The sequence below is a fragment of the Dromaius novaehollandiae genome, chromosome 4 (assembly GCF_036370855.1).
Source record: "Dromaius novaehollandiae isolate bDroNov1 chromosome 4, bDroNov1.hap1, whole genome shotgun sequence".
NCBI lineage: Eukaryota > Metazoa > Chordata > Aves > Casuariiformes > Dromaiidae > Dromaius > Dromaius novaehollandiae.
The window spans coordinates 69,102,177-69,128,750 of record NC_088101.1 but is presented as its reverse complement, the minus strand read 5'-3'; the positions used below and the strand labels follow the sequence as shown (position 1 = coordinate 69,128,750).

The 26,574-nt window shown below is 35.1% G+C and overlaps 1 protein-coding gene across 3 annotated transcripts in view; it reads right to left on the bottom strand.

The window, feature by feature from the left end:
- ADGRA3 (adhesion G protein-coupled receptor A3) overlaps window positions 1-26,574 on the bottom strand; it is a 61,974-nt gene that overhangs the window by 24,262 nt on the left and 11,138 nt on the right. For 2 of the 3 annotated variants that reach the window (XM_064511355.1, XM_064511357.1), the window contains exons 2-8: window positions 21,462-21,533; window positions 10,769-10,840; window positions 9,374-9,445; window positions 8,341-8,412; window positions 6,457-6,617; window positions 5,075-5,288; window positions 4,425-4,589 (exon numbers count right to left, since the gene is read on the bottom strand). In XM_064511355.1, coding sequence (XP_064367425.1) covers window positions 4,425-4,589; window positions 5,075-5,288; window positions 6,457-6,617; window positions 8,341-8,412; window positions 9,374-9,445; window positions 10,769-10,840; window positions 21,462-21,533 — 828 coding nt within the window. The remainder of the gene's footprint in view (window positions 1-4,424; window positions 4,590-5,074; window positions 5,289-6,456; window positions 6,618-8,340; window positions 8,413-9,373; window positions 9,446-10,768; window positions 10,841-21,461; window positions 21,534-26,574) is intronic. The other variant, XM_064511356.1, reaches the window with a different exon arrangement.

Here is a 26,574-nt window from a genome sequence, read left to right as displayed (position 1 = left end):
AAAGAATAGGTGTGTTTTCTGTAATGGTAATACAAATTATTCACCGTCTTTTCTCTTGCAAAGAAGAGCAGCCAACAGAAAGGGGAGAGGAGGAAAAAAAAAAACACCTTCCTTAGAAAAAAATCCCAGTGGCCTTTGTGAGTTGCTGCAGTCAAAGTAATGAGCTTACTGTGACGTTACATCCAGTCTAGAGAGCTAACAAGTACACTTTGGATCATGTCTGGCCATCTCCAACCATGGACAAAACAACTTACATAGATCTGCTCTGAAGGACAGAGGGGGGACAGTACAAACCAACCCAGGACGCAGGCATACAAACCAGTCAAAACATGCAAACTCTCATCTACGCCTCTGAAAAGCCTACATGGATAATCACACCATGCTCTGATCAACACGGACTTTGGAAAAACAGCCACAACGATGAGTTACTTCTAATCTCCTACTTCATTCGGATACAAAAAACCTAGCAGATGGCAGATGTGCCAGCCCACACATACACAGTACATCCAAAACTCAGCTTCCAGAACGTGAGAAGAGTCAGACTTCCAGAAACAACGATATTAAATTTTAAAAAGCTCCATTTCCTTGACCAAAACAATTAGCTAAACATGGATTTTTTTTTTTTTTTTGGTAAGTTTCTACCTCATCAACTATGCCACCTAGAAAGGATGTCTGTTTTTTAAGATAGTTCTCTGCAAAATGTATTTCTCCAAAGCATTTTAAGTTACAGTGTGGCCAGGTCAGTTTTAACTGAATGTGCTATATTACGGACTGAGTGCCACATGATCTTGGGATAATTTAAAGTCTGTGGTTCTCCCAGATGTTATATGGCATATACTCCAAGATCAGACAAGTAGTGTCACTGAAAAATGGCACGTGCAAATTCCTTTCCTCACTTCTCACTCCCAGTTCTAAAACATTAGAAAAAGAGAAGTAAAAAATGAGGACTTAAATAGAAAACATTTTTTCCTGCAACACAGCTTTCATTATTACAGTTCTAAAAAAATATAATTTCTAAGGTATATATGTCTTTTAGAACATCTGTAGCCAACAAGGAGAAAAGAGGTAGTTTCAGTATAATACTAATTCAATAGACATTATTAGGCAATCACAAGATTATCTGTCTCCTCTCCTTGCTCTTCTCTCCACTTCCCCTATTTTTTTGATCTACTTCTTTCCCTTTTTTCACTGTCCCTTTATTTTTCCTGCATTTATTTCATTCCTCTTCCTAAATGGTATTTTATCATCGTTTACCAGGAACTTCTTAAAAGGATACTAACTTCAGACAGTCATATATCCAGTGCCTGGTGCTTCCTAACAAAATTAAATATCTACAGAAACATTATGCAAATAAAACCAATACATTATTAATCTAAAGACTTAGAAAACTTTCCACTAAACCTGACAGGAGCGATTTAAAACTCCCAGGCTTCCTGTCATAATTTCACATACACGGAAACAATGTAAAGTGAGCACAAGCACTAAATGAAGCACCTGTACACCTTCCCTGCATCCCTTCTCCTCTTTCCTGTCCCATTCACAATACTCTTTGTGCTGGTGCAAGTTTCTTTGCAGCTCAGTAGCAAAGCAGCCAGGGAACAGATCCCAAACTTCCCTAATTCTAGTTTTGCTGAGTGTTAACCCAGACCCTTCTCTAGCGTGAACTGTTTCTCCCCACCGCCTGTATGAGACGAGGCACGCCGCACTTCCCCGAAGCCCGAGAGGGCATCCCTGCAGCACGTGCTGTAAGGTGAAATGAATTGCAATTCTCATCGCAGAAACAAAGACTATGTAAGCTTGGCTGCACTCTTCATTTCTCGTAAGCCTAAGCTCTGATGTCTTTCACTGTTTACCCAATTGCTAACAGAAGTGCAAATTCAGAATGTATTAACACTCTTATTTTACCACTGTTTATAATTAGGCCCTTAAAATTTATCATACATACATGATAGGAGACAGCTGTGGAGAAAAAGATGGTTCATTTACATTTAAGTAGTGTAATTTCATTTGAGGGGAAAAAAGCCAGACCATGAGCTTATAAAAGAATCCTTTCCTTCATGCATATTAACTATTTCAAAAGCATTTATTTCTTTAAACCAACATTAACGTTTAGCAACAATAAATGAATTTTTATATCATAATTTCATTAACTTACAACTAGTACAATATTTTTTATTATTACATCTTCGTAATTCTCCTCTAAATTCAACCTGACAATTACAGTCTTAAGATTAATTAAGCCCTGTGAGTAAGAGTTTTCAAAAGAATAATTCTTATATTCAAGATGGAGTTCTATCAACTATCAGGACAAAATTATTCCGAATACAACAGCTGAAGGATTGACAGGTGAGAATATATCTTAACATGCAAATTATATTTTATATTTAATCATGAGTTATAACTTCCTCAAGGATATTATTTGAATAAGACATTAAAGAACATCCAAATAAGAAAATATTTCCATGATTAAGACATTTTTGACCTACTCTTTTTAAATTCATACCAAACTACCATTACTGACACAAAGACAAGCTTCCTCCATCACTACACTGAAGTATCATCTCCGATGGGATAAAACCTAGACGTCAGTTTTGAAACAGCTTCTAAGTTGAAATGACTAGCCAGTTTCAATTGAAAAACCTATAAAACCAAATTCACCTAGGATCATTTACAGCCATCTGCTCAGAACCATTTTCTCACTAGTTGAAGCCTGAATTCCATATGGTCTCAAAAGGTGAAAAATTACTCTTTAGTATTACTCTACCTAATCTACAAATGGGAGTCTGTTATAGTAAGCCCAGACACAGTGAACCTTTTGATAAACTGAACATTTCCTGAAATCTTATTTCTTTCCACTGAATTCCAGAGGGGGAAAAACCTATTACACTGAACAATCACTGAACAGCACAGGTTAATTTAATGGAAAACACTTTCAAATAAGCTTTTACCATCTGTTTTCACCTCTAATGGCAAATCAAAGAAGAACAATTCACATTTGTATCATAAAAAATATATAAGTGATTTAAATAGATGTATATGCTCTTTGATGAATACTGCATGCATCTGTTTGACTTTCTTCACCTTTTCTCTTGGGCAGGAAGTTCTCATTTCCTGATGTAATGCTCATTCCTGGAGCGACAACTACCAGAGTGCAAGAGCGGGATACGCTTCTTATATAAATAATTCATTACAGAGTGAAAGTGAAGCTTTTCAGGAATTCCAGATTGCCTCTGTGGAGCAAATGATCTTACTACCTCTTCCCTTATTACTCCCCCAGACACGAGCTACCCATCTTCTCAAATTGCCCAACTGATGAACATAAAGATGATAAACTTGGAACAAATGTTCTCAGCCAGGACTTTACCTGAATTTTTGCTACAACCTAGAGAAGGCCTTCCGCACTTGAAAGCTTGTCTTCTCTCTCCCCACAAACTATGTCCCAGCAACATTCTTTAACTTGTTTTTCATTTCTTAAAATAAAAGATTAATGGACTTAAGATTATCTGTACAGAAAGAAAAAAAACTTTAAAGAACCCTAATGTACACAGGGAAAGGAAGAAAAGTTTGTAAAAGTAAACAAAAGAGCAAACAAAAGGCCAACATATCCAAGCAGCATAAGAAAATGGAGCATGTAACTGGATAAAAGCAGTTATTACATTTAAGAAACCCTACAAACTGTAGTAAGAACATATGCTAATAACATACACTAATTCTCAGCAGGTACTACTGCAGGGAGGTACAACACAGAGTAGTTATAAAGGGAATTACCTTACTTATAGAGAATCTATACAGAAGCTATCTGTTACAGCTGGCACCTCCAGGAGTAACGTGTTGTGACCAGCAGCAGAAAGATTAGAAAAGGGAAAATAGGTGAAGAGATAAGAATAAAAGACAAAATACTCTGCAACATCCAACACTACAGAATATCAGAGATGCCACTACAGTCTCAACCATCATAAAAAGGAAACAGCGTTCATATTATTTACTGTAATATTAAGAGGGAAAATATACATATGTTTTATGAGTCATAGTGCTTTTACTGTATGGGAGCAGAAGAACTTTAAAAACAAATGATAACCTGGTGGACAAGCCCAAATCAATATGCATTCTAAAGCTAATTTACAAATCATCTAAAAAGTATTGTTCTATTCCATCAATTTCATTTATACATTTCAAAAATACCATAACTTACTTTCCATCTCTTCTGAAGGTGTTGGTTAAAAAGCTCAAAGTTTAGGATTTCACAGTATAGTGTGCACTTCTTTCAACACATACTAGTTTAGCACAACTAAAAATCTGTTACGTACCATTTACAAAAGAACATCTAAGTAGATGCCTCTTAAGCATAATAATTTAGGGAAGGCAGGGAGTGTGTGTTAGGTGGACTTCTTTTCCTCCTTTGAAACAAAACTGATGTTACCAACCTGAAATCTCCTTTATTGTTCACAACCCTCTCTGGAGGGCAGTACTGAGCAGAGCTTTCTAAAACCACAATGTCTACTGTCCTTGTATTATTTCCACGTCTGGTTTGTACATGGCAACCCCAGTTTCCTGTGGAGCCAGCCTGAATGTTCGAGATTGTCAGTGCACTGGGGAAATATAAAAAAAAAATAATAATAATAATAAAAAAAAATCAGTCAGTCTTGTAACAAAATACATATAAGCTTTTACCAGGAGATGAATATGGGACAAAAAGACAATGGAAGAAGCAAACAATTATATCCAATTGTAAATGACTTATAGAACTCAGAGCTATTTATCAATCAATGAACTGTAAGTAACAGAAATATTTAGTGTTCACCTACTCTCAATTATGTCAAGGAATGAAAGAAAAACAATAGCCACGGGAAAAAAAGTTTCATCACTTCAGAAAGAAGTGACAAGAAGTCCAAACTCCCCAAGTGTTATCACCACTCTTTAACACAAAATTCTAAGTAGTTGATGCAGAAATGCCAAACTAAAATAACTTTGAAAATGCAAAATTTGTGATAAAGTCAGATGCCCTAATTTCCTTAATACATTTAAAGAATATAGAATTATTCTATGGGAAATACATGTTCTCGTTAAGATTCACCTTGCAATCAGCGAGCAGTTATGAATCATATTTTTCTCAACAAAAATACCCTGGGATTCATCAGTTTCAACTATTTTTCCATCCTGATACCACAGCACTTGCATGTCTTGATCAATATACGAAGCCATACATTGGAAGGGTAGACTATCTCCTTCAAAAACAACCTGACGGTGAGATGGTGTCATATAGAAAGATGGTAACTCAAGAGGAGGTTCTAGAATTCATGATATAAAAACACAGTTAATAGCCAGAAATCATTATAAGCACATTAACCAGAAGAGGAGAAAACAGCACTAACTAGATACCAATTGTTGATATAACCTTTTGTCAGTTACAACATTTACATAAAACTACAATTGATGCATCAGAGCTTGAAAATTCAAATTCTTGGCAAATCCTTTTTCAGGCTATGTTTTCCTTTAATGCAATAAATTTCAAAAATGAAAATTAAACTGCAGTGAAAAAATAAGAGTTTATGGGGGTTTTTTTCTTCACAGTATCTCAGTGTTACTATTTAAAAATCACAAAGATGTATGTTTTATTATTTTGCCAGACAAGAATAACTAACACAACAAAATAGTTAAGCAAGTTGATCAAGGTTTCATCAAAATAAGATACCATTGTTAGTAACCTCTGACATGTAGGGGTTTGAAGAACAATCTTTGCCAAATCTTCCCATGGCAGCTTACGAGGTTGCTATCCCTCTCCTCATCTGTTTACTCCTCTCTCTTTGCAGGATATTCTTTTCTACTGGTAGAGCATTAGTAGTGCTTATGCCTCAGATGTTTTTTTTTAAAAAAAAGTTTAGCTAAAGCACTGGCAGTATGACCGAGTTTCTCACGAGTTTTCTACTCCTGCATGTAGCTCTGAATCAGATAACTGATCAGGACAGAGGGAAACCATTACACTCACTCTCCCTACCCCTTTTATTTCCATTGGAGACCAGTCAGCAACCGATTGCCAAATAAGAAAATAACTTAACAAACAAAGACTTAACTTCAGAAACATGGCCTTGGAATAAATCGTATGTCTGAGAAGTCAGACAGCTAGACTCTGGAAACAAGGAAAAGAGCCAGCAGTTTCCTATTCCTAAGCTTAGGTAAAAATCCCTTAAAACAAAGTTTAGCAAGCAACAGCGTTTATCCCCAAAGAGTGCCACTCGTTCTTAATTTCTGCAGACTAACTTCCACAACAAGCAATTTTATTTCCAAAAACAAACAACACTGGCTCAGGACTAAAGGTCAACCTTGGAAAAAGAATCATTACAATTACTTGCATTTAAATGCTAACTTTCAGAGAAACAAACAAACTAGACTGTTCATTAACAGTAACAGAACAGAAATGCATTAGAAAAAAAAGCATTGTTTGTCAGGAATGCTTACCACAGGTCAGAAGCTCCTGCTTAACACCAGTTACTGCTTGTGACTGAAGTGACTTGGGATAGGCACATTTAGTTTCACGTACAGTTATATTTCTTTCTTTTAACCACTGATGCATCCACAGTATGTTACAATCACAAAGAAGGTAATCAGTCTGAAATTCTCTGCAACACAAAATGGGCATTCACAATGATAAAACACAATGCACAAAGTTCTGAAAAACTTTTAAAGAGCTCTAGACTGCCTATCATGGTCATATATAGTTTGTCAACAAATGGTCAGACTTAATACACAAGCATGACCTGCAATGCACTAAGAGAGCATCCTCTGCAAATTGCCATCTCAGAAAAAGTTTACACATCCCAAGAAAAGGGATTCTGATTGTAAACATGAAGAGTGTCTGAGATCTGTCTACGAAATATTTTTTTAATATTTTCTTTAATGGAGAGAGTTTATGCTACTTAAGTGAACAATAACAAGCAATGGCTTGAACACAGAGAACACACCTCCTTGATAAAAGGTTATTTTAGCACTCAAAAGCTTTAACAGTAAAATCTATAGAAATATAAAAATATCTCATCACCTATTTCCCTTAAGAGAGCCACTACTCATACACTCTTCATGATAGTTTTATTCTGTGCTATATGAAAATGATATAGAATTTTAATTGATTCATAAAATCTATGCAATTTAACACTTTCTACTAAAATGATACACCAAATCCCCCATAAAAATGTCTGTCGCAGTCAGCAAAATTAAAAGATAACATTAATATCTTACCTGTTTAGATGCAGTTAAAATGCATCAAAGGTTCTTGTGCCTACACTGTTTTTTACCTCTATTAATAACATTCACTATTAATTTATTTTTCTTTTTACAAGTGTCTAGAGGATAATGTCACATCACAGGCAGAACACTTCAAACACAATTAACATTCTTTAAGGGAGTGATCTGAAACTCTATTTGGTCTTTGTTCACTGGATCCTAAAAATACACACATTTTAAAATAGCAACACTTATACACAGGTTCTCATTAGACCTATGACATTCTGGATGCAATATTTTTGTACACAACTAATATACTAGGAATAACAAATTATGAACAATTATCAGGAGCTGGGGGAAAGGAGGAATCATTTGCCTGTATAAACAAGAAATTAACTTAATGCCAAAGCCTGAAGATGTTAGAGCTTTCCAGAAAGTGCCAGTGTGGCAAGCCAACCATCACAACCATCATGAAAAATGTAAATGGAAAAATTATTCATGCTGATTATTAGTTTATTTCCTTCCTTACACAGGATTACAGTTCATATGAAATTAAAAAGAGGAAGGAAAAAAAAAAGTGAGGTTGACACATACCCACTGTTATGTGCTACAAAACTATATTGTTCTTCAAGAACTAAGTTTTCCTTAAAAGTATTTGTTCCCTTTATTAAAAAAAGTAAGGTCTAAGATGATATTTATTTTAAATGAAGTAATTAGCAGGACATACAGAGTAGAATTTTCAGAAGTCTTGATGCTGGTACAGCTCTGTTCTCTCAGTGTCATGTAACAAATAGCACATTTGGAAGAAAGTTATTTAAATGCTCATGCAAACATCTGTATCTATGCTTCCCCACATGCCTACTCAATGAAACAACTATTGTAATGTTTAAAAATGCAAAACAAAATTGTAATATTATCAAGTGAGAGTATTCACATTAATGTGAGAATCTATCGTTCACAATCTGGAATACTATAGGTATTTTGATTTGGCCATTTTTAGTTTCAAACAAAGGGCTATTCCTAAAACACTGAAACATGCTTCATGAATATAATTTATAAAATGTCTTTTGTGAAGAACACAAACGGTCATGCAAATTAAGATGAGAAGGAACAACTACTTACAGAGACTTTAGTGAACCAAGATGATCAAATGTTCCCTGTGTTAGTGTAGAAAACAGATTTCCAGAAAGATTTCTAAAAGATAAAAGTATAATAATTTGAACTCTTGTTCAAGCAACTGACATTTAGAATTTATTTAAATAAGCTCCCTTTTCAAAATAGCATTATTTTAAAATGTACAAGATACAATTAGAAGGACACAGTGTCTTAGTTTATAAGGCTTCAAAGATCATATTGAGTTTGATAGCTTAGCAAAAATCCCCAAAACAAAGAGTTCCCCAATACTTCCCTTTTAGCTGAAAAATTTTAAGATTCGAAATAAGGATTCAAAGCAAATATTTTATTTTTATCTAAAGCAACAACTAGCACAACTAGCACATTTGGTATATACTTCAGGAATTATAAAATTAGCTTCACTGCAGACAGATAACTGAGGTGTTATTATTAACACACTGTAGGAAAATAATGTTTAGATATAGCAGAATATTTAACAAAAACATTTTTTATCTCATGTTCTCCAAAAAGGGAAAATACTGCATAAGCAAGGTAACTAGGGCAAAGAAACTTTCCATAATCTTAGAGGTTACTTTGTTAACGTAAATGAAGAACTACAGTATGTACAACAAAGCCAGCAAAAGATAGTCATACTGATGCTGCAGAAGAAGATATAAATATTTACAGCCTGTATAATCCTGAAATATTTTTCTAGGAAAATATTTTGTACAATCTGTCACTTTTTCTTTTCCACTATACATTCTAAGAACCTGCAGAAGCAGGGTTGCAACACAGACAGTGCACTGAGTAGGGTTTTGGTTGCATTCCCCCCCCCCTTTTTTTTTTTTTAGATAAGCTTGCTGCCTCCCCCTTTTTTTTATAATAAACTTGCTACTGAGTAACAAACGACAACCTGGGGCATGCTCCATGTCTTTTAAGCACATTCCTAGAACTAAGTAAATATTTTCCCACTGAAACAAAGACGGTTAACTTGCATAATAACAACGCTTAAGTGAATTATGCACAACAAAGTTATACTTACAACCTAATAAGATTTACAAGTCCTCTAAATACATCTGCATTCAGGCAGCCTATTCTGTTATTAGTTAAGTCTCTACAAAAAGAGGAAAAAGCAAAATTAGAATAAATTGTTTCATTTCAAAATGACACAGCCTACAGACTGAAATACTTCAACTAATACTCATGAGTAACAGACTGGATCATATCTACATTTAGTCTTTTTAAGCAACATCAAAAAGAGCTGTTGTGTGGGAGCGCACACATATACATGAGCCCCTGTTCAGCTTCTAAAGTAGTAATGGTCTGCCCATATTAAATGAGCCTAGCCTTTGCTTACATCACTAAAAAGTAAGCTTTCTGGGATTTTTTTGTTTGGTTAGTTTTTTTTTTTAAATAATATGCTCACATAAACTACATTGCTTAATTTTTTTCCACTGGCCAAAGACTATCTACACCACCAATACATTTATTTTATATAAATATGACCTCTTTATTATATACCATGCCAGAATATATTTACAATATAGGTCTTAAATCAAATTGCCAAACAGCTTTAAAGGTGTAAAAATTAAGCTTCCAAGTAATAAAGATCCAAAATTGGTCCTCAACTTGATTTCTGAGGTTTTCAAAAGTTCAGCTACCAACAAAATTTCCTTTTAAGTGAGCCTGATCATCTGACCAGTGACAAACAAATATAAAGACTCTGAAGATTTAAGAAGGAAAGCTGCATGCTGACTGAAGGTCTGAGAAAAAAAAAAACAAACTAAGATTTCTGTTACTTAAAAGCTGCCCCTGATATTTTGAAAATCTGAGGGGGGGGGGGGGGAAGAAAAGGAAAAACCAAAAGGACATCTGTCATGCTCAGGTCTTGTTTCTCAAGTTCCATGAGGCACTGAATTTTCAGCCAAGGTATAAATCCCCCCAAAATGCGCTAATGGAAATGTTGGCACAATCTTCAATAAAGCAGTAGTAACAGCACCAGGGACTCGTCCTCTAGGGACTCTGTGCTCTCCTACAATATCTTGAAAAAAAATCACGGTGAAGTTTAACACTTAACAAAGCAACACTGAATGACATCAAAGCTCTGAATCATCATTCAACCACTAATGTTTCAAGTGAGCACAACACAGAAAGACAGGAAGAATGCAGAAGGCAAGGAACAAACTACAGCAGGGACAGGCTTAACATGCTCTCGGGACCCAGCAGGAGACTGCGAAGCCACAAGCAGGAGACGCTCTTCCGTTATAAGATGGAAAGCAGGAATAGGAACTTTTATGTCAACAGTTTGGCAATGATTCCTTTGTTGCATTTATCCAATTTTTAAAGAGATAATAGTTTCATTGTCTTTAAATTTCCAGAACTGTAAGACACACCCCCACACTTTTTTTTAAACTGACTAGCTAGGCATACTACTTACAGTCTTTTTAGAGATGAAAGCCCCATAAAAGCTCCTGGATTTATAGTACTAATGAGGTTGTTCTTAAGGTCCCTGTGGAGAAAAATTAAGACATATTTATGACAAACTGACCTTTCATATACTGTACAGGCATATACATACATACAACATACACCGAACCTGTCCCAACTTGTTTGAAAATGACACACACAATCCCCACAACACATTTCTACTTTTTCTAACACAGACTTCCAAATTTTGAAACATATCGGTTACACTTTGTTCTCAACTAGGAAGAGGAATATAAACACACGTGTTCCTTTAAATATTCTATCAATTCTTCGCAAACGAAAAGGGTCTATAGTCAAAGATGTTTTACCATACTGTCAGAAGAGATTATAGCTGCTCGGAGTGTATTATATTTGCTTATTAAGCAGTCCAATGCTGCTTAGTACAGCATCTAATTTTGTTACTTTAGCGTTGCCCAACATCTAAAAAACAGCAAATCAAGATCTTAAAACTGCAGCACAAAGATACGACACTGAAAGCTTCCAAGGAAAGATAACCACTGTTGCTGAAAGATAACCAAGGGGATTGGCAACAAATCAAAGCCCTGGCTGAGAATCCCAAATATGGGGGGGGGGGGGGGGGGCAAAAAAACCCCAAACCCAAAAAACTCCAATTACAGATTTAAAATCTAAAGCTTCCAGAATAGGAGACTGTGAAGAGAGATTTAAAGTGACTATGCGATTAAACTGTTTCATTAATTGTACAGGTGTTACAAGAGTTTTAGTTCTTGAGATATTTACAGATATTCTGTAGTTTTAAATATCACAGAAAACGTCTACCAGCATCTACAGTTTTGAACAACCTTTATCACTGCATGAATGCCAAAAATATTTCTACATCCTTATTCATCCAAAATTTGTACTATACTATTATCTGAAACTTCGCTTGCATTTATTACTACAAGGAAAAGTCCTACTTTTTTCATCATATACAAATATTTTGCATTTGAAAACAAAATTCTGAATTCCAATTAAAATCAAAGTTTTAGCAAGCGGTGGCAGAAAAAGCATCTCCGAAATCTACTAAAACATTAATAATTCTGCCAAAAAAAGAACACTGCAAAAGGATTAATCTACCAACACAGAAATAGGCATAATGAAAAAATAAACTCACCAATATCAAACAATAGCATCCTCAACCTGCACTCAGATAAATAGGTAATACTTTGTAGCTTTGGTGCAATAGCCAATGCCATGGTACCACAGATCATGCCTCAGTGCCTCATCTAATATATACTAATATTTCAAGTATTTAAAATGTTTAAGGAATACTTCATTACTTAAATATTGATTACATTTACCTTACCATAAATTATTTTAAAAATTAAATTATAATATTGATGTAAACACACTTCTCAACTTTATTTTCTTCCCCTACATGGTGGCAGGTACTGCCAGCTCCTTCCTGAGCAATGTTAGGAAGATGCAGAACTGTAAAGTTTTTAAGCCCCTCTCAGGAGGCAGATAAATCAGGCATTTAGACCATGATGAATCTGAGAAAACCAAATATTATCCATCACTTAGTCATCATCAGTCTTTGGGACAGGCAAGAACAAATGCTACTTACTGTTTGGATTTTAAAGCTTTAGTTTAAACTCATGCAACTACTACTTAAATTGAAATTCTCCTTGTGGAAAATCTGAGGGAAAAAGAATCTTGACAGCATGCCTTAGAAATCCACTAGTCTAGGTTATTAGCGATCTTGAATTTCATTACTTTAGTTCAAAGCATTACTCCCTGAAATGTCTCTTGTTTAAATCCACTGTCTCAGCCGGGGGCTGGGGGGAATTAAAAGCAAAAGTCTTACTACTTCTGCTATCTGCTTCTACATTTTGCCAGGTTAGCTGGTAAAAATTGACTAGTCTATGTTTATGCAGTATTTTCTTCCTCTCCCCCAATAAGCTTTTAGAAGGATACTTACATTAGAATTAATAATTTCTTCTAAAAAGCTATGAAACTCAGTGTATAGTGCATAGCAACGCATTTATCAACAACTATGTCAAAGTAATTAAAAAAAAGAGTCATCCTGAATACACAAAACATTTGTTAGCTCTTTCCCAACCTCTAACTGCAACAGCTGGGGAGTCTTTGGGGTTTTTTTCCTCAGCAGCAGCCATTAGCAAGCACTAGCTTTGCATCCCATCTCTCTAAAATATTAGCAAATAAAAACCACGAAATATAAGGGACAATTAAAGAGTACAAAATTAACACAGTGCTGACATGTTTGGCAGCTCTTCAGAAATACTAAAAGATGTTGATACACAGGCTGGTAAAACTGTTAGGGCTCCAGGATCTAGAATAGTTTCTAAATAAAGAACAGCTGTTGCCAAATTAACAAACTTGAAATTATTTTCATGTGGGGGGGGGGGAAGGGGCAGTACAGTCTCATTAGGAAGCTGTGTTTGGCTTTGAGGTTTTTGGTTTTGTTTTAACCACTTATGAATATGTGTCAACAGAGCTACTAATTTTTAGCAACAGGAATTTAATAACCTTACCCACTGACTTTAATTATTTTTCTTCGGCAAAGCTCAACCAACAAGATATAGTTATAGATATTTATTAGTCCAAATAAAAGTTTAAATAAACACAAACACTTACAGGTATCTATCAGAAGAGGGTTTCAGTTCGGGTGATACTATGACTTCTCCAAGCTCTGGCTCCTGAGCACATCTTTTATCTTACAGTAACTGCATTTTCCATTTAGCAATTAGAAATACCGCTACTATAAAATACAAGCCAGGCAGTAATCTTACTGTGATAACCAGTAAAAAAAAAAACCGTACAGAATACTGTGTATGAACATGCCCCTATATTTCTTATGGAAGATGACTAGCTGAGATTAGAATCATAGGAAAATTTAAGATTGAAGGGATCTGTTCAGGTGGTATAGTCCAACCTTTGGCTCAAAGCACAGCTAGATTAGCTCAGCTGTCATGTCCAGACAAGTTCCAAAAAATCTGCAAGAATGGAGATTCCAGCATCTAATCAGGCAACCTCTTCCAGTGTGTAACCACTCACCCTCACTGTGAAAAACTTCTCCAATTGGAATATTCCTTTCTGAAATTTTTGATTAAGTAATACAGGCAAATAGCAACTTAAATAACAAGCAAAAAAAAAAAAAAAAAAAAAAGCCTGACAACTATTCTTTACAATATTTTATTAAGATAATGAAAATATCCTAATGAAAGAATACTTGAATTTGACCTATGGTTTGCCATTTAAACAACAAATCTTTTTATTTCATTAGAATTTAAAATTGAATGTTTCAGTGGCCAACTGCCTATGACTTTACAGTGCGTAAGTATTTAAAAATTACTTACTTGAAATTCCATACTTAAAAGTTACTTGTGTGTGTACATATATATATTAGAACTGACCCTTTTCTATTTTCAGCAGTATGAAGACTGTTTTAGTTATTACCTTATTATACTGTGTGCATAAATGCATACATATACATACTTACACATATACAGTATTTTGTTCACCTTATTACCTTTAAATAATCTTTTCTTCCTGAATAGAGTTTGAAATGAATGTAGGACAGAAAAATGAGCTACCGTGTACTCTTAATATCCAAAATGCCTTCTCAAAAAGGAAACAGGGGAAGAGAAGAAACAAAGAGACTACAAAAATAGATTAAGCATTAGATAAAGCCAGCCTATCCCTCCCACAGCTCTGTGGGGCATAAATTAACTATTTTATGTAGACATATCCAACAAATGTTTATGACTGATTACACATCTTTTATGTTTCCTCCTCATTCACTGTGTACGATTTAAATTGCACACTGTACATAGCCTGCTGCATTTCAGGGAAGGATCCTAAGTTTGAGTTTTCACCATCCGTGAACCAAATATTTAGGCCACCACCAAAACTGTTGATAACTGAAAGCCCAATACTTTACTGCATATACATCTCAGATTTTGAACTGTTTTCAGGTCACTATATTCAAATGTTATCAAGTGCTGCTGGAGCTTTTTCACCAGATTAAAGTGACTATACCTAGGAAAGGAAAATTGGATTGAATCCATCACCAATTTGAATGATTTTAACAAAACAGAAAAATACAAGAGGAGAAAGCAACTGAAGAGTGCCCAGGTTTGTAAGAAATCAAGGAAAAAAAGCAACACTAGACAGTCTGAGCCATGGACATTTTGCAAGTGAAAATTTACAAGCTGTTGTTACTAAAAAAACTCTTGACTTTTTGAGTAGTTCTTATGTACGCCTTTTACAGCTCCTTGTGTCTAAAGCAATTAACAGCAACTTTCTTTTGCTGTGTCTCACCACATCACACTAGCCGTGGAATCCATCAAGGAATTACAATGCAGTCAAAATTTCTTGAAGATATAATGCCAGAATCATTAAGGGAAAAAAAAAAGAAAAAAAAAAAGCCTCAGACTACCACACCTCTGCAAACTATACAAAAGCTACAGTAGCCCAAACCAGAAAAACTCTTGTTTAGTTTTGTTTCCTTTAATTAATTTCTGTGATATTTCCAATAGTTCATAACAGTCCAAGCCATTCAACTTCATGTCACAGATTTTTCAGCAACGGCTAAAACCATATTTTCCCCCTTGCCACCCATCTTTCAAAACTTATCTGTGAAGCAGGGGGAAGAAGTGGAAAAGAAATATTATTTCATTAACCTAACAGTCTCATCTCCTGGAAGAGCTGCAGCTAACAAAGATGAAGCCTCCAGAACTGAAACCAAAGCTATGGTTAGAACAGAGCACAAGGTCCTGATACTTATAAAACCATTTCTCTCCTCAATAATAGTCAAACAAGAAACACTGACACTTCCCAGCCCCTTATTAAAAAAGAAAAAAAAATTCAATTTCACCATTAGAACTCAGGTCCATCTTTCCCTAGACTCAGCAGTACTATTAGAACTAAAATCAGAAGTTGTTACTGTCTGAAACACCATTAGATGATTCAATTCATATTTAAGGCATCCATATATCTGTAGATTGGTGCTGTAAAAACAGACACAGGAGAAAGAAAAGGGACTCTTCACAAATAACACACCCTTCACACTGCATATTTGCCCTTTTCCAAGGCATATTAGTAAATCCCATAAATACACTGGTAAACCCTTCCCATTCATTTCAGTTCCATAAATATAAAACCCTTCTTTTGCTATCTAAGTAACTTACTGAATTCTGAATGAACTGCCTGTCCCTCTTCTCCCTCTCCCCTGTCACGTACAAAGAAAAATAGTACTTCATAAATTTATAAAGTAATCTCTCTTATGCTTGCAAAAATCAACAGGCAGCATCAACTAGCCCCAGAATGGAAGGCAGCAGTTTGCTTTTCAGTTGCTGGACTACAGTTAATGCTATATAAAATCAAGCATCTCCTAGATGAAAAATTCTGTTAAAAATTGGTTGTGCAAGAAGTTATATAAACGTTTAAACAGCAGGAAATACAGAGCAAAATACAGCATTAACAACATCAGCCTGCAGAGATTGTAATACTCGATGTATTTGTATATATACACTTTGATTACTATTGATAGTAGTAAAAATCTTTGACCTGCTTATTATCATTCAGCCATTATTTACATGAACTTCTTTCTACAAGAACAGATGTATTGACATCAGCATAACTATTTTCTGCTATAATTAACAAACATTTCATCCACCCATAGAACAAAACTCTTATTTTGGTAACCTACCAACTGCTTACAAAATAATGCATTAAAAAAAAACTACATTTTTATAAATTAACATGCATGCACAAAACTACAGACAAACAGATTTGAAATATCTATCCAGGGCCAGCATTTTTAATGTTGTTCCCCATAATTCTGGAGCATACAAACAACAAACAAAACAATCTCTCCCTTTAATAGTAAAGGTAAGGAACTGTCAAACAGGATGATGTCAGCAGATAACATGTTGGAGCAAAATGATACCTAATTGACAAGAATCTGCCAGGTGCAGATACCATATGCTCAGGTTTACTGAAGGAACTGAAAGAACCCAGCAGAAGCCACTCTCAAAAATATGTAAATTTTCACTAAACACAACAAACATTTCCTGTTCTTGCCCAGAAGTAGGACAAGAAACAGGAGAAAACAACTTTACTGCGTTAACAGATGAAATTATGAAGTTGTGAATCTGTCTATCATGATTCAGAATATTGCAATTTAAAATAAATGCAATTTAAAAATAATTATTATGCATGTACATGTTCCTGACATTAGCTGAATTTTAAAAAAAGAAAACTTTGGTTAAATATATTTATACACCTAAATTCTGTCAGAAAAGCATGAAGGAAATATAGCAAAAATATTTACTATTAAGTATAACATTACATGAAATGAACAAGTACTAAAGGCATACAGAATCTCTTCCCTTGATAAGCAGTATTGCACAGTGATTATGCTACTGCCTGAATTAACTATTTAATTCCTGGCTGAATTTACTTTTTATCCCCATTTCATCTGTTAAAAAGCAGGGGGAAAGGAATATGTACAAAGAAAAAAAGCCTAGAAGAGAGACAAAAGTAAGTAAGTAGTAAGAAAAAATAAGAAAAAAAAAAAAGGTAAGTAGTAAGAAAAAAATAAGCAGAAAACTGTCAAAACTGGTGCAATTTTAGAGACATGCAAATTATCATAGTGAACATTAAGGAATATAGTTTGAAACTACCAAATATAAAGTCTAAAATATTTAGTCATTGAGGAGTGGCTTTTAATTTATTTTTTTTTAACTAATAATAGCCACAGAAGATCTACTAGTCAATTAAGGACTACATGCACTCCCTAAACCGTGGCACATAGAACAGATTTAAAAGCAAACACATTTTCTGTACCAAGCTGTACACATTCTTTGCTTTTAAAGGTACTATTTGGAATTAGTCAGCTGCTTATGCAATCTCATTAAGGTGAGAGAAGCAAGATTTTTGTTTTCCTTAACAGAACTTTTACCTTATTTAACTGCTTCTGTAGTCTACCCACCACTATTAAAACCCGTTTTGGAAAAATAAGAGGATTTTTTCAATGTCTTACAACTCCATAAGCTTAATATTATCTTTTCCACTTAAAAGATATAACAGTCTACTAGTAAAGGGATAACTACCCCCATTGGAAAGTGAATAAAAAAATATTCAAAATTATTAGAATTTGAAATGATAGTTTACTGAGGGGAGCCAAAATTAGCAGTTACATCAGCCAGTAAAGCTTTGACACATATGAAAACGGACACAGACCGAGGCAAGCAAGCAAGTGAAATTAAACATATCCAGGAACATTCACAGCACTCTGTTTAGTGTGTCTTGGACTACACTGGACTGTTTCAAAATACTGGCCTACTTGTAATTATATTTTCCCTTGATCGTTTCTGCTCTCCTAGGTTGGTGAATAAAGTTTCCTTTGCATTTATTTCTAAAGCTCTTATATTAAACAGGTAAAAAAATCAGTGGGAAAAACAGAAATCCAGGATAGAACAACGCTACAGAGAACAGCTTAGCATTCCAAATACAGACGTACTGTTAGAAAACTGGGAAGGGAGGATGTTTCTGCTGCATGTCTGAAAGAGCCAGACACTTGGGCACTCCAATTTCGGCCAGTGGACAGAAACACCCTTCTGCAAGTTTACTCTACCTACAGTGCAGATCCACTGCAGAGAATAGGTGTATTTTCATTTAGGAGGAAAGAATCAAGCTTCATGCCCTTTTTCCTCTTATTTTTTTCCCTCCACATCCGCCAGAACTCTGACATCTGTTACTATTGAGGTAAAATTATTTTACATGAGTTTTTTGAAAGAAATGGTACACAGCTATCCACAATTCCACTGTCAGTCAAATACTCTTTCACAGAAGCATCCATTAGCCTTTTTTAGTTTTCAGCTACAAACCCGCATTTTAGAAAACTTGCGGTATCAAGGAAACAGCAATAACATTTCTATGGTGGGCTTATATGACCAGAAAGAGAACATTTGAAAACAGTCGTCTTTTTCTTGGGAGTTATGGTTGGCAAAAACTAACATAAAAACTGAAGTTACTAAAAAAAAGACCACAGTTGCTGGTTCATAATTTGTATATGTTTTTCCCTAACAGTAGGAAGGTGTCATGGCTAAGTTAAAAACCGCAACAAAAAAAAAAACCCAACAACAAAATCTACAAAAGAGATTCCAAAAGAAAAATCCTTGGAAACCCATCAGTCAAGAAGCAAATCAAATGTAAGGGTGAAATACAGCCAATACATCTTTCCAAGCATATGATTAATAGCAAGTAAGTTTTTCTTATTTCAAACACTGCAGGTAGAACAAATACAACAAAGAAAATAATTATTTTAACTTTTAGTATATCTTCTATTTTGCAGACTTGAGAAGCACAATGGGACCTGCGTAGGAGGCACAAATAGTATTATTTTCTCAAACACAATCATTTCTAAACTTAAGTATATATGGGCTGCAGAATAAATAGATCTAAACAAAATACATAATCATCTTTCCTCAACTTCTTTGCATTAACTTTAAAAGTGAAACAATGTATTACCTCCACAATTGGAACCTAGTCTGTCTAGTTCATTGAAATATTCAAGGTAGAACTAAGGTTGCTCAATGAAACCTTGATACCCTTCCAGAGTATGGAAGGGGCTAAACTCTCAAGGCAAGAAATTCAGAGCTGAAGTCCTGCTTGATACCAGTTGTGGAAAATGCTCAGGGAAATTACAGTACTTCTGTCTTCGCCAACTGCTGAATATCATGACCAAACACTGTATAGAACAGAACCAAACTCACGGAAAACACTGGATTTATTTGGGTTTATTTAGGGAAGGGTATACTATCAGCTTCAATTCCCACAGGAAGAGAGAGTCAGCTGGAAATCTCAAGGGAAAGATTATTCATTTAAATCTGAAAAATCACTTTATTCACATGATTAGTGTCTATCCTTAAGCTATATGCACAGGTCATAAGAACATGCAAAGCAGAAAGGTTTGTTTTTGGTTAAGATTAAATAGACAATTTTTAAATAAGAGTTCTGCACAAAAATGGACATTTATGAACAATGTGCCCTGCTAGTTATCCCCTTCCTTTATGATGAAGATACCTAATTAGTTAATAAGTATTCACTGATGCATTAAGTCCTACACCAGTGCACACGAGATGCATTATCTCATTCAAATTAGACCACCTTACCATCTAAAATATTGCCTATTCTAGATCATTTTAAACACCCAAAATACAATGGATTATTTACTGGTTTCTTTTTCTCATCATGAAAGGAGACATACAAATAATCTCCAAATTTTTTTTTAAATGACAGAAGCTGAATGGAAGAAAACTTGTTACTATTTTAAGTAAGATTAAGACTAGGATTCATATTAGGAGTTAAAATGATCATGTCAAACTAATTAGAGTTTCAAGTATTTCCTGTCTGAAACTTGTAATGACTTTAAAAAAAAAAAAAACAAAAAAACACCTAACTGTCAGCAGATGCTTTTATTACTTAGGGCAAGGATGCCTTTGGCACCCTTGCCAAAAATAATGGGCAGAGATCTAGAATGCAGTCACTGCTGATAACCTTGCTTCTTTGGCACAAAGGCTTATTTCTACAATAAAGCTTACCCATCAGTACAGAAGACAGATCTTTCTTCTGGCATGTAGGGGATGGAATGGTGGAAGTGTTTGGATTTATTTAGGCCAGGTGACTGGGACTGCAACCTTCAAGTGTTAGAGGATGAATAAAATACTTTTAATCCCCTGAAGCCAGAAGTCCTTTGGAACTCTTCCTAGATGTTGCAAGATGATTATGAAACTGGCTACTTTCCCAGTCAACTGGCCTAGAAAAATCCCTACCTTCTAATGTTTCTGCTTACGCCCAGGTAGATGAACCTGCCAATCCTGACCTTCTACCAGCTGGAAATAAAGCTGACTGTAACAGAAGCTACAATGCTGCTTCTTATCCCATAGGTGATAGATCATCTAAAAGGGAAAATTAAAACAGGAAGCAAGAGGCATCAAAGTGGTCACTCCCTTCAGGTTCGCTCCCATTTCCCCCCACACACACACATCTGGTATACGCAGGGGTTGTAGTTGCAAGCAAAACTGTTAACATACGAAAGTCAATGATGAACTTGCATTGCATATAGTCCCATTTAGAGTCTCCATTACATCCACTTCCTACTTTAAATATACTTTACACTTATTTGGGAAAAGGGCTCGACACTTTGTAAGAGAAAAAATTAAAAAACACTGTTCTTTACAACACAAATTTTCAGATTATGAGTATCAACAAGAATAAAGCAAATTCAGTCACCATGGCATTCCAGTGAACTTCCCACTGAAACTGCCCTAACCTCACCTGAAGGCATTTGAGTCATGACCTTCCTGTAAAGTAGCACATTTAGTTACTGCCCTGGACAAAGTAGGGTTTAGGTATTTCCTTTTGCATTTTCTTCTCTTACATCTAGTTTCAGGAAAACAGCTTTTGCTAAACTCCCTTTATGTTGTTACATAACATTTATTTTCATGAAAAAAAATATTTGAGCATGCTAACTCTTCAATTACAAAAAATAAAAATAAAAAAATAAAATGGAAACGTAGCTCTTAAATAAGACCTTTTGTTGTGAGAAGTAGTAACAAGAATAAACAACATACGACTCAGTTTTAAGTGAAAATAGCTTTCAAAGATGTGCTTACAATCTTTCAAGAAGGCTTAATCCAGAGAAGGAACCATTCTTCAACTCTGTTATTTTATTGTTACTCAGAATCCTGCAAACAAAAATAGAAAAGATCAATATATTACAAATGTGACAATACAATCATTTGCTGCAGCTTACACTTCTGGCACTAAGCTTTCTGCACAATCCTTTTGTTTAACAGCCTTTATATCAAACTACAATGCCTAGTTAACTATGTGAGGTCTATACAAGAGCACTGCCCAAATATTACAAAGAGAAAAAGAGGATTTTTTATGTTATGTGCCCTAAATAACACGCAAACTGACATCATTAACCTATGAAAGACAGCTCACCCACATAGGATTATTGTAATAAAATACTAGAATTACATAACAGAAGATGAAGTATAAAAAACAAAAATCTACTCAGCTTCCAGTTCATCCATACCCATTTCTATTCTCAAAACCACAAAGCACTCTCCCTATTTCCTCACGCAGCAGCTCTGCTTCTGCTGCCACATCAAGGCCCTCAACACCTGGTCGCTTCTCCCATGCTGCGCCTCCTTTCCCAGCAGAGTCCCTCACACATCCATCTTTCTCCTCAATGCAATTCTTTTCTCTTACTGAAGGAACTAAGACATGTAAATAAGCTCAGCAAGCATTCCTCTACTTCCAGCCATGCCTTTCTTTCTTCCCTTGAAGAACCACACAGCTGCAAATTCCCTCTTCAACATGAATAATTAGATAAGGTCCTTCTAGCCCAGTACCCTGTTCTCCAACAGTGGCCGTAAGCAGATGCCTAAGAAAAGAGACAAGCATATGATTCTTCTCAGCATTCTCACAGCCTTCAATTATCCTCAAATTAGGAAACTCCTCATATAGCTGGATGTTTCCTTACTCAGATGGATACGATTTCTATGTAGCTAAACTCTTCTGACATTAATTTGCCCTTTTTCCTTTCGGATCATATAAAATTTTGTCATCCACAACACTCCTTAGCAACACTCCACTACATGAAGAACCTGCCATCTCATTTGTTTTAAATGTAGCTCCCACTAGCTTCACGTGATGCTTCCTAGTTCTTGTGCTGAAACAAACAGTAACCCCTAGCTACCCTCTCTTTATCACTTGTAATTATGTAGAATCCTAGATCGTCTCTTGCCACATGGAAGATTCATGTTTTACTTAATTACTCCTCATACAAAAGTCATTTTGTGCCTTCTTAATCATTTCTAAGCTCTTTCCAGCTCTATTATCTCAAAAATTTTTGACATAAGACTACCAGAATTGAAAAACAATGTTCAATGCGTGGACAAGTCTAAATCTGCTCAGTGGCATAATGATGTTCTGTTTTGTTTCCCACTATTTTCCTAGTGATTCCTAACACTTGATCTGCCTTTATTGCTGATTCTGAGAATTGAAATGAAGATTTCATGGAACTACATCATAAATCAAACATGTCATTCCTGTGTGTTAACCATCCAGCTCAGCGGCCATCATTTTATCTACGAAGATGGGATTGTCCCCCCACCAACATGATTCTCATTTTTCTGCAGTGTGCTACATCTGCCATTTTATTGCCCAGTCATTCTACTTCATAAATTTCTTCAAAAATTCTTCAGGTGACCCCCATCCTCACGATGTCAAGTAACTCACCAGCAAATTCTATCACCCCCTACTCACCCTATTTTACAGGCCATTAACAAAGATTATAGGTCTCAGACTCCACTCCAACCTCTCTCCACAGTGAGGGAGAACCATTTACTTCTACACCTGCTTCTTATCTTCTAGCAAGTTAGCTGTTCATGCAATGACTTGCCCTTTTATGCTGACATAATATTTTCATTACAAGTCTTTGGCAAGGGATTGTAAAAAGCCTTCTGCAAAGCTACTATGTCTCATTATATCAACTTTATCATCCTTGTAAATACATTTGCTGATTCCAAAGAATTCCAAAGGTTTGTAGGGAGATGTAAATCTTCCAAGTAGATAAACATATCCACCACATCTATTCTTTATTGTAAGTTCTCCTGATTTGTCCAGTGAAAACAGACTTAGAAGCATGTAGCTTCCCAGAACTCCTGATGGCTTTCTAAAAGTCAGCAATACATTTGCCACCCTCCAACCCTGAGAAATCAAGTTCATTTTAAGCAAAAGGTCAGGCAGTCATCATTTGACTTCTTTTATGCCCGAGTTCTTCTAAAAACTCTCTAGTGAACACCATCTTCTACTCCAGCACTGACAAGTGCCACTAAGAGATTTTCTTTCCAGTTCGATACATCTTCCAGGCATCCTTTGCAGTTCTCATTATAAAACAAAACCACCCCCCAAAAACAGAACAAAAAAATCCACCACTTTCCTCCCATGCATAACATTCATTACCTAGTGACAAGAATTAGTACTTCTTGAATAAAACTAAAACATGGAAATACCCATCTATGAAAACAGCATCATTTTGACACTGAGTATACCAGAACTGTATAACATAATCTTCTCCTGTAGAGCCTTAATCCTACACTTACGTCATACCTCAGTTTTCATTTTTAGGACGGTATCACAAGGCTATCAGTTAAGTTAGAAAAAATACTTTTATTTTTTTAGACAGCATTTTGGGCTTAGACCACTGACATAGGTATATATACACAGGTGCTTTATAATTGTTGTGAAATCCATCATTCCAAACAACTCAGTTATCTGAAGCAGGGACAGAAACAAAAATAAAGGGAATTAAGATCGTCAGTATGCAGACTGCCCAGTTAATAGCTATTAAAGTACATTTTTCTATTGACTGTACAGAACTAACTAGGCAACAGAGCAAAGCCTGCTCAACAAATGTACTGCAGCATTAAGACATCACTATTTTTTGGTGTTGCTTTCTCATGAGTGGTAAGACTGAAGTCTTGTGGTGTGTTAAAGCATTGCATGACTACTTATAGCGCAACGAATTCCAGATTGCAGGCAACACATTACATCACTTTAAAATACCTAATGAGTCTTAGCTATATAATTTTCAAATATTTTAAATGTAACCAACTTTGAACAAAAAAGACCCCAAAACTCTGGAGAAAAAAAACTGTGAAAAACTTCTGGATCTATTTAGAGAAGCAGGAGATTGGGAAGGTATTTTAGAGATGTCCAATACCAGCCAAGCTTATTAGCTCTCTCTCAAAACTGTTCTCTATTTGCACCATTCTGTTAATCTGCAAATGAGCAAACAGTGCTCACACTACTTCATGTGCAATGAACAGTGTTGTTTGTGCATTCCTTGAACTAGCCAGCATTTGATCTTAGATTCAGTCACCTGATTTAGCTGCCAAAATTGAGACAGTTACATTAGTTTCCTAAATAATCAATGAAGAAGGTAATCCAGGTCTTAAGTGAAATTAATTATCCTTTGAAAAGCTTCAGGCTTCAACATCATTCTTGCTGAAGAGCCATGCTAACCTATACTGTATCATGTATGTTGGCCAATTAACTACTTCTGCTTACTTTTAAGGAAAAGAAGGGGGGGGGGAGAGAGAATAATATATTAACACTTCTTATCCTGTCAAATTGGATAAATTATAGTGTTTCCTCCTTCTCCCATAGTTCACTGAAAATATTTTCATCACAGAAATACCTACCTTCTCAAGAAAAATACTTTGTTTTTTTTTATTAATATTTCAGTATTTGAAGCTATGCTGTGGAATAATCTCTGAACCGTAATCTCTACAAATGTCATTATATTGCCATGTTTCCAAATACCCAATAAACAGGAGTGCTTGGTTTATTTCCCTAAAGAACTTAAAACAAAAAAAAGAAAATAATTTAAAAAAAGTAAAGGGAATGTAATGCACAGAAATATAGTATCATGCATGCAGATACATTAGAATTTCTTTTTTGTTTCTTTTTCCAGAAGGAAACAAACGATCAAAGATTTGGAACTTTAAGAAACAGGACCTACACGGGAAAGGAGAGCACCAATCTGCAAACACTAAGTACAATATTGCAGCAAGTCGCACTGCTTCCTGCACAGCTCAGTGTTCCAGCCAGCATCTTCTTGCAATACTACAACACTAAAGAAATATTTTTAAAAATCAACATACTTCAGACAAGTCAGATATATATCTTTAATAAACACATTCCAAATATATATTGAAGGTTTTAGTTTATCACAAAATTTAAAAACATGAAAATACATTCAGAAAAGGAGTAATTTCCTATATTTGTATTAATAAAAATACACATTTATAAACACAAGAGCCAGAAAACATCCAAGTCAACACAAGCAAGCAAACTACAATCTTTGGTAGCAGAAAAATCATTTGTATTTTAGTTATGATTGACTTCATTTTAAGCTCTACTGATTGAACCTGAACCTTTTCCAGAAAAAGGAGCTATTCAAGATGGAGCAGAAGCCACTTCAAAAGTAGTTTTAACTGACTGAATTAAGTTCAACCTAAAAAAACATTGAAAGTCTTAGTTTTCTGACATGACCTATAGAATAATTAGGCCTAAAGTAGAAGTCTTTGAATATGTGTGCACTAAGTGAATTTCTCTCTGGAGTGTGATGAACAAATTATAGTCAGGCTGATTTAGTATTTTCTCTGCAGAGGCTGTTAGTTGCTCGGCCATAAAGGTTTAGTACAATAAATGATAGCTTTTACAACACTCCATATAACCTAAGACATTTCATCACACTTAAAAATGTTATAAGTGTAATCTTTAAAAAATGAAGTTTACAACTTGCTATTAATATATTTAGTCTATACATTATTTGAAGTGTTTAGGGATGTGGCATAAGAGGACAAAACAAGCATTATTTCAAAGTAGACATTTTATATCCAATTTCAGAATCCAGGTCCATTAACGTACGGTGAAATGATGTACTATTATGAACCACTTAGACATATGCAATTATTTGTGATGAATAATAATGCTAAGTTACTAGTTTAAGACCACAATGTTTTGTAAGAGGCAAGTAATGCTGAAAATATGCCAACTTCCACTATGAAGAAGTTTAGGGGGAAAACGATAAGATATTCAGCTCCATTTTGGTTAACTCTATTTTAACAAGTGACCTTACAACATAAAATATGTTTACCCTAGAGTATTTGGAGATCTTATCAAGGTGTTTCCATAGCCCCATGTCAC